Genomic DNA, 17,180 nt, shown 5'->3' on the forward strand with positions numbered 1-17,180 from the left:
AATTTCAACTTTAAGAAGACCAACAGTAAAAAAATCAATGCAGTTGTTACCAGCGAGCAGTATACAAACTTTTACAAAAATCCCAGAACGAAAATAATTCTGCAACAGATAGCGAAACAGACGTGGACGAGGTCCTGTGAAACTATTATGAACATGTACGAATAATAAAACCCTGATAACTTACTAAAACCAGCATATATGTATGTAATTCATAATTGAAACAACCAAAATGCCCGGCCAGACCCGGCCAAAATTTTTTGGCACACTTATACTACATTCTATGGTGGTTCAAGCGATGCTAACTTTAGCTACCAGTAGGTGCCTATTTACGGAAAAAATTACTTGTAAAAACGGTAAAATTTATGCTTCAAATCCATTTTTAAAACAAATAAAGCAACATATGATATATACACCTTCTAGAAAGTTACGTATTTTGATAGTATCCAAAAGTTTGTAGAACATGTCGAACCTGTTAGATGAGGTTTTGTGTACAAGAAGTTTAACAAACTGATTTAAGGGGGTCACGACAGAAAGTCAATTATATCTCGCAAACCATATGATGCAGATACTTAGTATCTTCGGCAAAGTTTATTGAAATTCAAAGTTCTACAACTTTGCCGAACACATGACCATGCTATCTACACTCAAAATATTCTGCACATAACTAATGGTAAATTTCCATATGAAATTCCAGATGATTATCATGTGCCGCATATAAGCACAATCCGTCTAGAAATACATATAAAAATCATACGGATATGAATAGTATGTGCAATTATACACATAAGAAATATACGCATATGAATAGTATGTGCAAAAGTTTCGCGTACCCATAAATTATAACTGTTTGGCATATAAAGTTCATTGACTGGGCACATTGCAAAAATCTATGTGTGGGACACATAGAAACTATACGAAAAGTTTTCTCAGTGTAGTTTCTATAAAAAAATAATTTTTTCAAATTTGTTATCACTTTAATATCCAATTATATGAAAATGTCATTAGATGCAGAATACTTTTTTATGAAACTTCTCCTAAGACACCTAAGCTCGAAAACGTCAGGAAAAGCGAGAAAAGACTTTTGACCGCCTTTTTCCAGAATGGTCCCACTGTGCGTCGCTACGCCCATGGTTCGATCACTTTGAGCCAATTTTGATTCATTTGACAGTACCGTCTCAGCCGAGCCAAATATGACAAAGTCATTTATGGGACATTTGTAGAACTAGTTCATATCTACAATTTTGCTGAACAAAGTTTTGCTGCATCTTTTGTAGTTACGGTGCTACAATGCTAGTAACACATCAGTGACTAAATGAACGTTCATTTAGTCACTAATAAGATACTAACATCGTAGCAACGTAACTACAAAAGATACAGCAAAACTTTATTCAGCAAAATTATAGATAAGACCTTGATCTACAGACGTCTCATATATAACTTTGTCATATTTGGACCCACTGAGACGGTACTGTCAAATAAATCAAAATTGAGTCAAAGCGATCGAACCATCTCTGTCTACAACTCTTAAAAATGGTCTCATATTTGCAAATGTTGACCGATTTGGCTGAAATTTTGGCCGAAGTCAAAGGATTGAATATAAAACAAGTGATATTGTGCTGAGGAATGAATGTGGGTTATTTTTAAGGTCACTTTAAAACCCCTAAAGCGACTTAAAAAAAAAAATTCGTTAAATTTCAGATTTAATTGAAAAAATCTCGTCTAACTTTTGTAGAACCATCGTGAATGTGTATATATCCTGAAAGCTTGTCCTCTAAGCTTCCCAAAAAGGTATAAAAAACTTAAAATTGCTTGAAAAATGATTGAGTTATTCATGATAGTATGTGTACACCTAGCCAAAAAACGTTTTTTTGTAATAGCTTGAAATTTTGAGGGTGTTGAGAAGATTTCAAATGTGTTTTTATGATGTACTAAATTTCTTTGAAATGGCATTAAGCGACGTGTGGTATTAGCACTGACGAACTTGGACCCTGAGAAACAATGAAAGATTGGAAAAATATCTAATCGACATATTTTTGCTCAAAGGTGATGATACATGTAACATAATTATAGCTGTGACAAGACAACAGATTTTGCTATTCTTCAGACAGTTAAGGAAAAATGCTATCTCTATTAATGCCTGAGCTTGATCTATTAATCAGTGTTAGTAAGAATCGGTTACTTGCCAAAAAAGCTTTGTTTCATAATTTTGATTATTTTTATAATTTTAGGATAGGTTTTAAGCTTTCCGTTGCGAAAGCACAACGCTAAGAAGAAAAGATATTCAAAATTTGCAATGGAACGTTTGTTTTCGTTCCTTCGCCGCGGTGTTTTATTTGATGTCGTTGCTTTTCAGTAAACAAATGAATATTGGGAGCTTTGCCAAAAGTTAAACGCGGTCTAAAGGAAACACCGCGCTAGAACTACTGCCAGAATGTTGCAGACAAACATGTTGTTCACGTCACTGGGTAAAGTAACTAAAACGTTATGATTTCTGTGTAATTTCTCCCAATAATATCAAAATCGACCCAGCAACCATGAAAGAGCATTTCATTTTTGAGCAGGGTGGATAACTTTTAATGAAACTCACAATATGAATCTTAACTTTCGCTTGTTCAAAATATCCCAGAAACATTATAAAAGTTTACATAACATAGAATTCGCTACTTCAAACACTGATGGCAGCTGGAGCATCCATTGATTCCATTGTGATAAGAGCGTAATAAAATCGTTATAGTAACTTTGCCTCCGAAATATCTGGAAGAATTGAGTGATAGCAAAAAACACCAACGACGGTATCATGGACCCAAATTTAATGTTACAACCTTTTTGGAACGTGTTGGTAGGGATTTAATCATCTGCGATGCCGTGCATATAGCACTCAAACTGCATACTATGCGCCTAGTGCAAAGTTGGTCTCCAACCCAAATGTTTCAATATATATCATAAAACATAACATGTAATAGTCTTATTCGTTCATTTAATCGTTATTAATACTCAAAATCCCAAAAAAATATCCGAAGTTTGAGTAAAAAGTATGAAGTATTTATATGCACAATAATGAAGGTATGCCCAGCGTTGCGTTTTCGCAACATATCGTTGCGGGACACAGGATTAAATTTAAAAATACATGTCAGCGCCTTTTTCTTAGTTGACCTAAAAGAGAATTTCCCTGAAAGTTTCAACTTTCTATCCTTGCTGGAAAAAGTGTGGTGCTTAATGGGTTAAATAGATTTATAATACATACATGTTTCGTCCACTGGATGCATGCTGATAGAATGGCAAGTGACGTTCCTATCTGCAGAAAACAATCCGGAACTGTGAGTTTTTATAAAGTTTAGCTTTGCACCCATGAAGCAGTTTTGGTGGAAGCTTTCGCCCAAGGAGTGCAAGCTGAACGCTATAACTACACTTGAGGAAATGGAAACACATAATATTACTAAAACTGAAGCTGTAAAAAAAAGTTTGTGTAAATTTAAATCAATTTTTACTCACTATTCTCGAATGCATCTTACATTTCCAGTAATAATTGATACGTTTGGAATCCTTTTCTATCAGACGGTGATAAGACATTAGCACAGCCATAGTTACGGTTAGCTAGCACAATCATCGCCAGTGTTAACTAGATAGGAAAGGATTGACCTTTCGGAGATATAGATCCTTATTTAAAATTGTTCATGGTCACACATATACTTGATACCGGGTATTTTATGTTTTTGGAACCATTAACCTTCCGGAATGTCTCAGGGATCAGAAAATCATCCCGTATTGACAGTGATGACTTCACATATCACAAAACAGACACATCACGAATCAACGACTAGGTTGTAGTTTAAATTAGCTGTAGCGACTTCGATGACTAATGACTGAACTGTGTTTAAAATGTTTACATCAAACTCGAGCAAAGATACCTATATATTTCTCCCGACGGCCAAAAGTTATGATCTCATCTGTGAAAATAGAGAATGTGTATGGGCATGTAATTGAATATACAAAATATTCCATCAAACCCGCTCCGGTCGAGAGCACCATGAACTGTGCACATGTTAAATGCTCACACTAGTCGTTCGTTGTGGCGTTGATTGTATGGAAATGCAAATCATAACGAAGTAAGAGGGTATAAAGGGAGATAAATTACTAATATTTACTGTGTTAAGTTTTGTTTGTTGGTAAAACATGACTTTTTATCAGTTCTCAGATAAAAAATTTGCGATATTTTTGCTCTACGTTTTATATGGCGCAATCGATCGTATTTCTTGGGAGTTGGGAATAAAAATGTTCAATGGTAGAATGTTCAATGCTTAAAAAAATCTAAAATATTGCTTTGCATATGGGTCATTCCACGTCAAATGACCGAGAAAAAGTACAAACTTGTAATCGACCTTCTAGGATTTAAACCAAATTTTGTCAGATTATTCGTTTCAGGCCAGCAAAAAAAAAATCTAAGTTCAGTGCCGATTGGATGTTCCCTCGATTAATGGGAGGACCTCCAGTTTAATGAAAAGATACGTTTTTGTCAAATCCTTCTATTTTCTTTAGCTCATATCTCTGGAAATACTAGGTTTAGAAAGACTATTCTATCATGTTTCCAAAGGAAATTGTCCAAGGAATCAGAAAAAATTATTAGTTTTTAGCGGCAGCGCTGCCAAATATTTTTAAATTCGATTTATTAATTGATTTATTTATTTTATTAATTCATCTGACACTAGTCTACATGAATACAATTACTTGTAACAGATTGCTATTTCTTAATCTCTGCACAAACCTATGTGACGGCTGTCGGAAATCAAATAATTCTTCCACTCTCGTAAATGTTCTAATGCATGCCGTAACTGGCTCGTTATATCAAAAAGCGGTGCGGTGAAACGGTGTATGCAGCAAATCGGTTGATCTTAGGTTACGTTGCGAAGCGCGAAAATTCAAGAGTGACAAAAGGCAGGGAGAATCAATTTCACCATTAAAGATTAAAGGACACCATACTGAACTACAATTCTCAAGCAGCGGTTGGACAAGGGCACAATATAATGATTTGAGGCAGTAGGGGTCCTTGAAGTCCCGTCCAGTTTTCAAGATAAATCCGAGCTGACGCAATGCTTTTGAAATTATTGCTTCGCGATGCGCGTTGAATGTGAGTTTAGTATCTAGCGAAATACCAAGGTCAGTAACACGGTCGACTCTGCGTAACTCTGTCCCATCAATTCGGTAACTAAAGAAGATCGGATTTTTTAAGCGATAAAAGCTCATCACCTCGCATTTCGCAACACTTATTGTGAGCCAGTTTCGTTTGCACCAAACAACAAAAATATCGAGTAGAGCTTGTAGGCGGCGACAATCATCAACTTTTTCAACTGCCAGAAACAGTTTAAGGTCATCAGCATACACAAGTCTGCATCCGGTAGCCAGCTGGAAGGTGACGTCGTTGAAAAACAGCGAGAAAAGCAACGGGCCCAAATTGCTGCCTTGTGGAACTCCAGAAACGTTAGTAAATTGAGAGGAAACGCAGGAACCAAGCTTCACACGCAACACTCTACCACGCAGGTACGTGCTAAGCCATTGTATCATCTGTGGAGAAGCGCCGAGACGGGAAAGTTTCCGCAATAATATTGCATGATCAATTCGATCAAAAGCTGCTTTCAAGTCTGTGTAAATTACATCCACTTGCTTCTTGTTCTCCATATGCGAGATGCAAGCCGAAGTAAATTCCATCATGTTTGTGCAAACCGAACGACCAGGCATGAAACCATGCTGAGCTGTAGATATATAATTTTTTGTGCGGGACAACATCACTCCACTCACGATTATTTCACATAGCTTTGACGCTGCAGATAAGCTAGTAATTCCACAATAGTTTCTTACGTTTCTACGGTCGCCAGCTTTTAAAAACTAAATTAGCATTTTTCTCTCAATGAGTACAATTTGATTTCAAAAATTCCAATTCCATCGTATTCCTTAGATTTTTTTTACATAAGAATCGCTCAAAACCACGAGGTGTTCTTTGCCGATCCAGAGTTACAGAGTTTCTAACTCTATCGCACTTTTTCACATTCTGGTCATCTAAGGAAATTGTCACATCAGGTTTGTTACGTTTTCTACTAAAAGAGATTAGATTACATTTTTTGACATTTAGTTGCAGCAAACTTTTGTTACACCATGTGTGGAATAGCAGTATCTCATTTTTAAAAGTTTTTTTTTATTTCTATAAAAAGTTTCATGTCATCGGCGTAAATCAATACTTTGAGCTTCTTAAGGATGAAGGATAAGTCGTTAACAAACAAAATAAAGAGTAAAGGTCCTTAATGAGAGCCTTATGGGACACCTGACTTGGCATTAATAGGGTTTGATTGTTTTCCTCTGAACCTTACAATTAGTTCTGGGTTGGTCAAATATGATTCAAGTCACTTGAGGAGTTTGGGTTGGACACCCGTCTCAGAGGTGGCATAAACCGCAGCGCAGACCAAAAGACACACATTCTTAAACAACACAACACTCGCCATGCGGTGTGTGTTCGCCCACAAATTCCCTTCAGTGTCTCTTTTGCTAAACCCGCTCTTTCGTGTTTTACGCGCACCAGGAAAAGGCAGTCGCAAACGCAGAGTGATAAATTTGCTGCGTGCTTTACTACACCAAGAGCCGCACTCTGCGCGGCTGGATTGTACACCTTGCGCTGGGTCAGTTGAAGTGGTGTGATTGAAAAAAACATTTTTACTGTTGCGTCGCCTTATCCGTACTAACTTAACATAGACCATATTAGTTGTTCAGTGCTTCAGTGTTTTCACTTTTAAAAGGGCAGAAAATTTGTAAATACAAAACAATTTTTTGACGTAGGACTACGTCTTACGGCAAGTTTTGAGATAGGGTGTCATTCCAAAAAATCGAAAAATGCGAGCGTCACGAAAAATGAAAGGTTTTGAGCGCTAATAGCTCAGCGGTTTTCCGATCGATTTTCAATATTCTTACACCAATCGATCGGAAAATCTTCTAAGAATTGACCCAAATGAAGAAAAGTATGGATTCTTGATGTTGAACTATTGAAAAATTGAAAATAATGAGCCTATGTTTTACCAGAATTCTCGCTTCGTGATTGGTTTAGTGATGTCCGATTACTTCTCGATTAATCGAACTAATCGATTAATTTTTAATCGATTGCTTTATGTTCCGATTATTAGATAATCGATTACCTGGTCGATCGATTATGCCGGATTTTTTAAAATTTTATTATTTAACAATTTCTAACAAATTTAATTTATTACAGTGGCTGGCGCTTAGCTACTAAATTAACCACACGCGATTAGCCAGTTAGTTGGTTTCGCTTAGCTGGTTTCGAGGTACGATGCTGATCTAACAAACTGGTCGTCGTATTCGTATGTTCAAATCTCGGCTAGGCGATGTACCTAGATAGAATCAGTAGAGTTGTTGCACTAGTTTCGTAATTATCCTAATAGCCCTTTAATAATACTGATGTGAAGTCTGTCGATAAATAGGGGTCAAGTCTGTAACCGGTGGTTCCTATTTATATGGTCTTGTGACTCCATCCCAAGAAATCACTTTTTCTTTGCCATAAAAACATCAATCCCAATACCCTAATTACGCCTCTGACCGGACTGACATTGATGGGAGAGTGACGAGTGGGTATGTCAGACATGGTCAGACATCGCTCTGCTGTGTACCGCAAGTCCCATTCACACTGAACAATCTTCATGAAGAGGGTGTGAACGCACTCCACCAAAGTACTTATATAGTTAGCACTAGGGGGACATTGATTGGCAACGTCACCAACAGCTACGGAACCAAACGGATGTGGCCAGATCTGTCAAAATTCAACAGTTGGTTGAAGTGAGGCCCATCTAATAAAGTTTAGCTTATTAAACTTGGCATCTGGTGGATGCTTTCTTTCCGTTCTCGACTCCTGAGCAGAGCAGAAGTGCGCGTCTTGAAGTAGTGTAATTATAAATTAATTGTGTAATAAGTATAGGGTAAATGTACTTAAAATTACTGTGTTCTTTTTTCTAGAGTTACTAGTAACAGTAGTTAAAATTACTAGGCAAGTTACAACTAAAGATTAATTACTCAAATGAAATTTATTAAGTGCTAGTTAGGACCAATACAACACGTTAAAAGGTGACTAATCGTGGAATATTATAACCTAAAAATAGTGTACTTAAAGCTAATTCCTATTGTTTAACTTACGTCTATTGTATAGCTAAAATTGTTAGTTAAACGGAAACGAACAAGAACAACACGTGTAAGCACTACGAGCAAAAATAAGAAGTACGAAAAAGGTAATTTATAAAAAAAATGTTAAAAGCTGGATAATTAAAATTGTCAAAAGAATGTTAAAATAAGCACATGTTAAAATTGTTGCATCACAAAAACTAATAAAACCCGACAGGTCCACAAAGGGCCTTTTTCTTTACATCGGATCAAAATCTCCGACTTTTCTTCGTAGTAATCCAACAACCCCTGGCTTTCTGCTCAATCTGGGACATACAGTCGGTTCGGAAGTGAATCCGTTTTTGGATATTTAATGACGCAGAAGGAGAACTTCCTGTAACCCGGTACTATCAACACGAATACTGGCTATCTGGTCAAGGCTTTCACAGGTGTACATTGGATAAAGTCACCTCAGCTACATCAACAACTTTCTCCCGGCCGTTTGCGGTTAACCGATTCGATCAATGAGGCATTGTGATTAGAATGTACGACCATCTTCTCAACCTGTGAGCGATTAACCTCAACGAGGTAGGCTGCGTCGGGCTGGAACCTACCCGAGGATCTGACGATGAGCGATTCCGGCAACATCAACGTTCTATCCCTCAGGAGGGATGTATGGTAATCAAAAACATGCCCGTGAGTGTATAGAGTTAAGTTCGCAAACATTAAATTAATGCCTACTCTAGATAGGACACGTAACGTTTCGTATATTTACCTTGCCGCAGATTTTACCTCCGTTACTCCGAACCCACAAAAGGGGTTGTTAATTCTCGCTGGTTTCGAGTCAGGCCGGAACAAAAGTGTTCGCGGCTTTTGAGTCCTCCCTTCTATTAGATTCCGTTCGGTGAAAGTAGTCACAGGGGATCGCGAGTGAATGTTCTAAAATTCTATAGGGATAGTTCCCCTCCCGTACCGTGAAGCTGTTCACTGCCGCTCACATATATGGTCAGCCGTGTGTCAGTATGCGTTAAAAAGACCCTGAGATTCCACCCCCTACGGAGCATAAAGCACCCGCAAGTAGGGGATACTGGGGTACGATACCCCAGGAGCTACAAGTCTTAAGCCTGGTATCCAGCTGAAAAGAAAACAGCTCAAGAAAAAAACCTGCTATTTTCCAACGGTGTGGCACGCTAGAATTTCAGCATAACGAATATCTATTTTCATTCCGCTTTCACCAAAACTGGATAAACTGTTGTCGTATTTTCACTCATTCAATAGAAAAATATTATATGATGTATAATATATTACAAAACCGCAATCCGCAAGAATATTCATAAACTGCATAAATAATCTTAAACTGCCATCATTTGGTACAGCCAGCAACAAGTTTTGTTACCCGATTTAACATTGCCTTAGGGCGAACGGGCCATTTTTCGTATGGCAGTGCCAGTGATGTCGGTTACGCACCAAATATATGGGAGATGACAACCTTGCCATCCCGTTGCTATTTACCGACCAATCTGATGGAGTTCTTTTAACGTTAGTTGCATATGAATCAATTGAACAACAATGGAGATAGAGCCGAAAGTGTAACTGCAAGTATCCTTATTTTTGGTATCGGGACGTAAAGGTTATAACCAATCGATTATTTCGACTAATCGATTATATAGCGCCGATTAATCGATGTCGATTATTGGCCGCCCAAAAAGTAATCGATTATTAACTAATCGATTAACTGGAAAAATCGGACATCACTAGTTGGAAGATTCTTTGCGATGATCTAACCTATACCAATTTGATATCTGTGCTTGGGAAGTAAGCCAAAACAAGTGACAAAGTTTCCTCATTTCAACAAAATTTCTTAACACCGCGGTTCAACCTAGACCATTTTGATGTCCTTGCTTGGGAAGTACGCCAGAGAGAGTGACAAAGCCCCCTCGTGTCAACAGATTTCTTACGAACGCGATTAAACCTAGTCCAATCTGATGTCTGTGTTAGGAAAGCGTGTCAGAAAAAATGACACAAGTCCATTGTCCCAACAGATCGCAAATTCTTTACTGCGTGACGATTAAACCTCGGCGAATTTGATATCTGTGTTGGAAAAATGTGCTACAGCTGTAGTGTTCGGTTATAATACGGCTTTGTATGAATACGCATGCTTGCCGTTTCATTAGAAGTGTAGTGAAAAGATGTGCTGTTGATAAAATAGGATTGAATTGGTAAAATCCTTTCAACGTGGGAAACCATGGATAATAAAAACAATCTATAATTTTTGTAAGCTAGCAGGAAAGTAATAGTTTGTGTTCTTGATTTTGATAAATTGTTTTCAAATGCACAATCTTTGGAGAATTGAACGTATGCAATGTTACTACTTTGATAAATGTTACATACAACGCATGTAGCATGTATATATGTTGCATATAGCATGTATACATGAAGAATCGAATGATTACAAGCATGAATACATGCTACAAAGAGACTTACGTAGTCCTGCGTCACCTATATATGCAGTCGTGTCTTGTACACAACCCCTCTGATTTTTTGCGTTAATTCCGCACGGAGTGTGGCAAAGGGCAGCACCAAGAGCTGTTTGGATGATCACTCACTGGGCGATTTTCACCGAGTGCTGTCGTTCGCTCCCACTCCGCTTTCGCTCGTACGCTGTGTGCATATTAGCTGTAGAGGTGTGTTGCCGAATCGCTCTGTGCGACAAGGCATAATATTGGAACATTGGGCGCATAGTGTGAGCGAATGACCCGTCTTTTGCAATTTATAAAGAAGCAAAGGTATGTCAACGCGATCAAATGCTTTACTAAAATCAGTGTACAAGGTTTCAACGTAGTTACCGTTATCCATTGCATCTAGAGAATAACTAATGAATTCGAGTAGATTTGTAGTAGCCGAGCGACCTTTATAAAAACCATGCTGCGCTGGTGTTATTCTATTTTAAATTTGGTCAAACATTTTAACATTTACTATTGCCTCAAAAAGTTTCGGGATGCAAGATATAAGTGCTATACCACGATAGTTGCGGATGTCAGCTTTTTTACCAGTCTTGAAAATAGGCACCAGAAAAGATTTTTTCCATACTAGTGGAAAAACTCCGGACTCCAATGACATATTGACAAGCCAATATAATGGAGCTGTTAGTTCTAAAGCTAAAGTTTTCAAAAAAACTGGAGGAATTCCATCGGGTCCCGATCCTTTCGCTATATCTAAATGATTTATTGCATTTAAGATATCGTTCACATTGATTTGATTAACACTGATGTCATTTAGAAATTCAGGAAATTAATCAAAGTATTCAAGATCACGTTCTGCCTCTGGGTACGTTGTGTAAACTTCTTGAAAAAAGTTAGCGAATAAGTTGCATATACCTGCTGAATCAGTACACTCATTACTGTCAAGGCACATTTTTGATGGGAAATTATCTGATTTTAATTTAGTCCTCACATAATTGTAGAAATTTTTTGAGTAAGATTTAATTTCATATTCCGTCTTAAGATTATACTTCTTAAATGCGGTATTTATAGCCAGATTAAGCTTTGGAAGTAGGACTAGGGTAACCAACCTATTTTGGACCCCATCAGCAGCTGTACATAATTTGGACACTTGCATTTGATTTTGCTGTAAGTGTCCAAATTATATAGGTACAGCTGCTGAGAGGGTCCAAAATACATTGGTTACCCTACTTCTTTGATTTCTATATGGGGGTGCACTTTAGAAAAACGAAAAGGGAACATGTGACGAGAAGTGGTTATAGTTTGCACGCTTATAGCTCAGTCATCCGTCAATAGATTCTAGAGATATTGGTATCAATCGATTGGAAATTTTTCAAAAAATCCATTACAACACAGTAGATTACATGTTTCCCTAACAGACGTTTAATAATTGAGAAAATATGAGTCGAATATTTAATATTTCATTATTTGCATTTTTTTGCCTTCCCACATCAGTGCTACAGATGTGTGTACGGATTACAGATATATATATATATACGAGATGAGGTATGGGTTAATCTTCTTTATGATTGTATTTAATTTACGCCCTATACAATCCGATCAAAAATTCTTGAGCTTCAGCTCAATTGTGGATCAATTGTAAATAAGGATCTATTCAGCTCAAGTTGCTGCTTCTCGGCAACGAAGACTTCCAAATTCACCAAACGAGACGCCAACAAACCGAAGAATCCATCGACTCATCCACCAGCGAACGATATGATTTTGGCTGCTAATCGCCACTATGCCACCCGATCATAACAATTCTGGCGGCTTTAGCCCGACGGAATTCATCTCGCTGAGCAAATCCATTGTGAGTAACTCGTTAACCGTCAAGCAACCAGCTGTCTTTGGAATTTGGATATAAGTTTGTTAAATTTATCGGTACGACGAGGGATAGCGACACGCCGAGGGAAAAGATACACACCGCACAGGCAACAACACATAAAAGGATTTTCACGACCAGCAAAGATTTGCGGCGGTTAAGGGTACCGCCAGAGTGCAAGCGACATGCGACGCGACGCGACATTTCTTGCTGTAGTTATACGCGCAGCCCTTTTTCGCCAGAAGCAGGACTGTGCATTTCATGAGAGCGAAGTCGCGTCGCGTGCACTCTGGCGGTACCCTAAAAGTGGTTATGCAAATTGTTAATACATTTATATACATTGATATTGGAATTGTCATCACCTTGATATACATATCATTGATACCGTTTGACGTTCGATACAAAAATGTACACGCGTGCTAGGACAGGACATAACATGTGACTTCTTCTTCTTCTTGTTTTTCTTTTGGCGATTCCCTTTCAAAATTTACTACGGCAAGCGAAAAGTGTTTCCAAGAATGCAGCTGAAGTTTATGATAGAAGCCACTTGTCCTAGTTGATCTCTAATTACACAAAAATAGATCCAATCCGATCGAATAATACTTACATATCGATTTAGTTTGTTTTATGTTAACACTCCACGATAAACAAACTCTTTAAAACCTAGTAACGTGAAAAACTTGATTGGTTCAGGATTTGCTATGGTTTCCAGCAACACTTTTGCGCTTCTATTGTGAATTTTTGTTTCTACAGTTGCACGCATGAAATCAGCCAATCAGGAAGCTGGCTCTTTTTTGACAGCAAATTGGCTCCATTGCGATACAACGTGTCATGTCCTGTCCTAGCACGCGTGCTTAACTGAAAGTAGAATAAAATACGTTTATATACGTCGTAAAGTAAATTACGGTTTCTCGGGTATTTTATACGTCTTCACCACCGAAATGCCTACTCTTGGCCACCGATACAACAGTTGTCGATCGAGGATGCTGAATGCGGATCCAGAAGGTGCTGGTGGTGGTGATGCTGCTGAAGGTGCTGTTGCTGCTGAAGGTGTTGCTGCTGCTCCGTTTGCTGCAATGCATTCGTCGTTTACCATCGACCCGTTTGATCGTCATCGAATGAAATGGTCGCGATGGGTTGAACGTTTGGAAGGTGCCTTCGTGCTGTTTGGTGTCCGGCAGGAAACCAAACTCTACATGCTTTTACACTTCATGGGAGGTGAGACATACGACATTGTGTGCGACAAGCTTGCTCCTGAGAAACCACAGACAGAAACGTATGGTGAAATAGTACGTGTCCTTGAGGCTCACTTCAATCCAGAGCCGCTAGAGATCCTAGAAAACTTCCGATTCAAATGCCGCAAACAGGGAGATCATCGTCCGGAGGAAACAATCGACGACTACTTGATAGCATTACATAAACTGGCTATCACCTGCAACTTCGGAAATTACTTGAATTACATACTTGAAACCAATTCGTTTTCGGATTAAAGGAACTAAAAATACAGTCCCGACTGCTGGAAGTACGGAACCTTACGTTGGACCGTGCGAGAGAAATTGCCGTATCGATGGAACTTTCGACCAAAGGAGGCCACGAAATCCAATCGAGACAGGGGAAACCGGAAATCAACCTTGTAGAACCGAAAAAGGGGAATGCTACAAAAAGTAAGGTAAACCATTCAAATAAAAATACAAATAAAGAAAAGTCTGGTACGGGAAAACGGGGTACGTGCTACCGTTGCGGAAATAATTCTCATTTCGCAAATAAATGCCCGCACATTCGTACAATGTGCAATTACTGCAAAATGACAGGACACTTGCAAAAGGTGTGCCTGAGAGCGAAGAGGGAAAAGAATACCAAATCGGAGACACATTTACTCGAGCAAAATACGCGACCTGTAGCAGGAGGTCCAAACAAAAGTGATATTGTGACACTGGAAGAAGTTTGCAAGTTGGAGGAAACGTGCACACCTTCTACCTCTAAATTTTATTTAGACATGCTAGTGAATAAGGTAACCATTCGTTTCGAAGTAGATACAGGAGCTCCAGTCACAATTATTAGTACAGAAGATAAGAAAAATTTGTTTCGTGCGGAGAAACATTTACCATCTGATCTCGAGTTAGTTAGCTATTGTAATAGTCGTATCTACGTCGAGGGTATGCTAAAAATTACTGCAGAATACCGTGAACAATCGTTCATGCTGCCACTATACGTGTCGAATGTACGAAAACAACCTCTACTGGGCCGACAGTGGATCACGGCGATGCAAATCGATCTCAATGACGTTGCGTTCGCTGGTGTTCACACAGTGAACAGTGTTGCTACTAATGCCGTGCCGAAAATTACTCCTACATTTGTTAGATCGCTAGTGGGAAAGTATGCTAATGTTTACGATGAATCCATCGGAAGGATCAAAGGTTTGCAAGCTAGGTTATGTTTGAAACCGAATGCAAGACCAGTATATGTGAAAGCGCGTCAAGTTCCGTTTTCTTTGCGAGATGCTGTCGAAAAGGAACTAGATCTTCTAGTTGAGAACGGAGTCCTGGAGAAGGTAAACCACAGTGCGTGGGCAACACCGGTTGTTGCAATAATGAAGTCCAACAATAGAGTGAGGCTATGCGGTGATTATAAGGTCACGGTGAATCCGAACCTTGAAATTGACGACCATCCATTACCGACAATTGAAGAACTTTTCGCCAGTGTTGCTGGAGGGGAGAAGTTCACCAAAATCGATTTGACTCAGGCCTACTTGCAATTGGAGGTTGAGGAGGGTGATCGTGAGGTACTAACTCTAAGTACGCATAGAGGTTTGTATCGGCCAACACGTCTAATGTATGGCATTGCATCTGCGCCTGCAATTTGGCAGAGATTGATGGAAGAAGTGCTGAACGGGATTCCTGGAGTTACCGTCTTCTTGGATGATATTCGAGTCACGGGACCGAATGACTTCATTCATCTACAGCGATTAGCAGAAGTACTAAAAAGGCTGAGTACGTACAATATGCGAATTAACATTGCCAAATGTCAGTTTTTCGAAAAAAAGATCGAGTACTGTGGATATCTGATTAATAAGGACGGTATTCACAAAGTTCCAAAGAAAATTGATGCAGTTCAGAACATGCCAGTGCCGCGAAACAAGGATCAAGTCCGTTCATTCGTAGGTTTAGTAAACTACTACGGTAGGTTTTTTCCAAACCTGAGAACAACGTTATATCCACTTAACAACCTCTTGAAAAACTCTGTTCCGTTCGTTTAGTCGAAGGAGTGCAGAAGCGTTCAATAAAGTGAAGCGTGAAATGCAGTCCGAAAGAATTCTGGCACATTACGATACTACATTGCCCTTAGTGCTTGCTACTGATGCGTCGCCATATGGAGTTGGCGCAGTTCTTAGTCACGTGTTTCCGGATGGCACAGAGAGGCCAATCCAATACGCATCACAAACGCTTAATTCTACGTAACAAGCATACAAACAAATTGACCGAGAGGCCTACGCGATAATCTTTGGAGTTCGCAGATTCTACCAATACCTTTCGGTAGGAAGTTTACGCTTATTACAGATAACGAGCCACTGAAGCAAATATTCTCTGATGCAAAGGGGCTTCCGAAAATGTCAGCGTTGAGAATGCAACACTTCGCAACGTTTTTACAGTCTTTCAATTTTAAAGTTCATTTTCGTCCTACGAACCAACATGCTAATGCTGATGCCTTCTCGAGCTTACCATTAAAGAAGGGAACACCCGATACCATTGTTGAGGAGACGGATTATTTGGAGGTGAACATTATTGATACGTTGCCAATAACCGTAGAAGAGCTTGCGAAAGCTACTGCTTCAGATTCTACTGTGAAAATATTAGTGCAAGGTTTACGGAACGGAAAATCTGTGGAACCTAGAGATCGCTTTGGAGTAGATCAAATGGAGTTTACGTTACAAAAAGGATGTATCATGCGAGGAATTAGAGTCTATATTCCACCAAGTTTGCGGAACAAAGTATTAGCAGAACTCCACTCGACTCACTTTGGAATTACCAGATTGAAGGTTCTAGCTCGTGGCTACGTTTGGTGGGAAGGAATAGACAGAAACATCAAGGACCTGGTGCGCAACTGCAGTTTGTGTCAATCTACTCATGCTGAACCGTCGAACCAACGCATTGTTGGGAACCTCCTGCAAAACCGTTCGAACGAGTACATGTTGACTTTGCTGGACCGTTTATGAATGTTTATTTTATCGTTTTAGTAGATGCGTACACGAAATGGCCCGAAGTACGAATTTTGAACAACATTACAACAAATACGACAATCCAGGTGTGCCGTGAACTTTTCCACCTACGAAATTCCATCTGTACTCGTATCTGATCACGGCGTACAATTTACATCCGAAGAGTTTCAAAGATTCTTGCGAATGAATGGTGTGTACCACAAAATGGGCGCACCATATCACCCGGCAACGAATGGACAAGCAGAGAGATTTATCCAGACCCTGAAAGCAAAATTGAAAAGCTTGCAGTGTGACAAAGCTACTCTGCCCTCTGAGTTCTGCAACATACTGATGGCGTACAGAAAAACTATCCATCCTGCTACGGGAAGATCGCCGTCGATGTTGCTGTACAACCGTCAAATTCGTTCACGATTGGATATAATGATCCCTGAATTTGGACGTAGTGCTAAGTCAGATGATAGAAAGGTTCGTGATCTTCAAGAGGGCGTGAGAG

General features: G+C 39.1%; 2 protein-coding genes and 1 long non-coding RNA gene across 3 annotated transcripts in view; 2 read left to right on the forward strand and 1 right to left on the reverse strand.

Moving 5' to 3' along the window:
• The window catches only part of LOC128744991 (uncharacterized), a 57,600-nt gene extending 53,626 nt beyond the window's left edge, over nt 1–3,974 (reverse strand). The window contains exons 1-2 of the mRNA XM_053842039.1: nt 3,513–3,974; nt 3,245–3,448 (exon numbers count right to left, since the gene is read on the reverse strand). Coding sequence (XP_053698014.1) covers nt 3,245–3,448; nt 3,513–3,582 — 274 coding nt within the window. The 5' untranslated portion in view covers nt 3,583–3,974. The remainder of the gene's footprint in view (nt 1–3,244; nt 3,449–3,512) is intronic.
• A 3,866-nt stretch (nt 3,975–7,840) lies between these two features.
• LOC128735441 (uncharacterized) lies at nt 7,841–8,266 on the forward strand. Its single transcript, XR_008412007.1, has 3 exons — nt 7,841–7,937; nt 8,008–8,115; nt 8,198–8,266. It is a non-coding gene; the product is annotated as an uncharacterized LOC128735441 (long non-coding RNA).
• Nucleotides 8,267–14,275: 6,009 nt separating this feature from the next.
• LOC128745789 (uncharacterized protein K02A2.6-like) lies at nt 14,276–16,684 on the forward strand. Its single transcript, XM_053842865.1, has 2 exons — nt 14,276–15,628; nt 16,199–16,684. The coding sequence occupies exons 1-2, from the start codon at nt 14,276–14,278 to the stop codon at nt 16,682–16,684; spliced, it is 1,839 nt and encodes a 612-aa protein (XP_053698840.1).
• Nucleotides 16,685–17,180: the final 496 nt, after the last annotated feature.

This window comes from Sabethes cyaneus, chromosome 1 (assembly GCF_943734655.1).
Source record: "Sabethes cyaneus chromosome 1, idSabCyanKW18_F2, whole genome shotgun sequence".
NCBI classification, from domain to species: Eukaryota; Metazoa; Arthropoda; class Insecta; order Diptera; family Culicidae; genus Sabethes; species Sabethes cyaneus.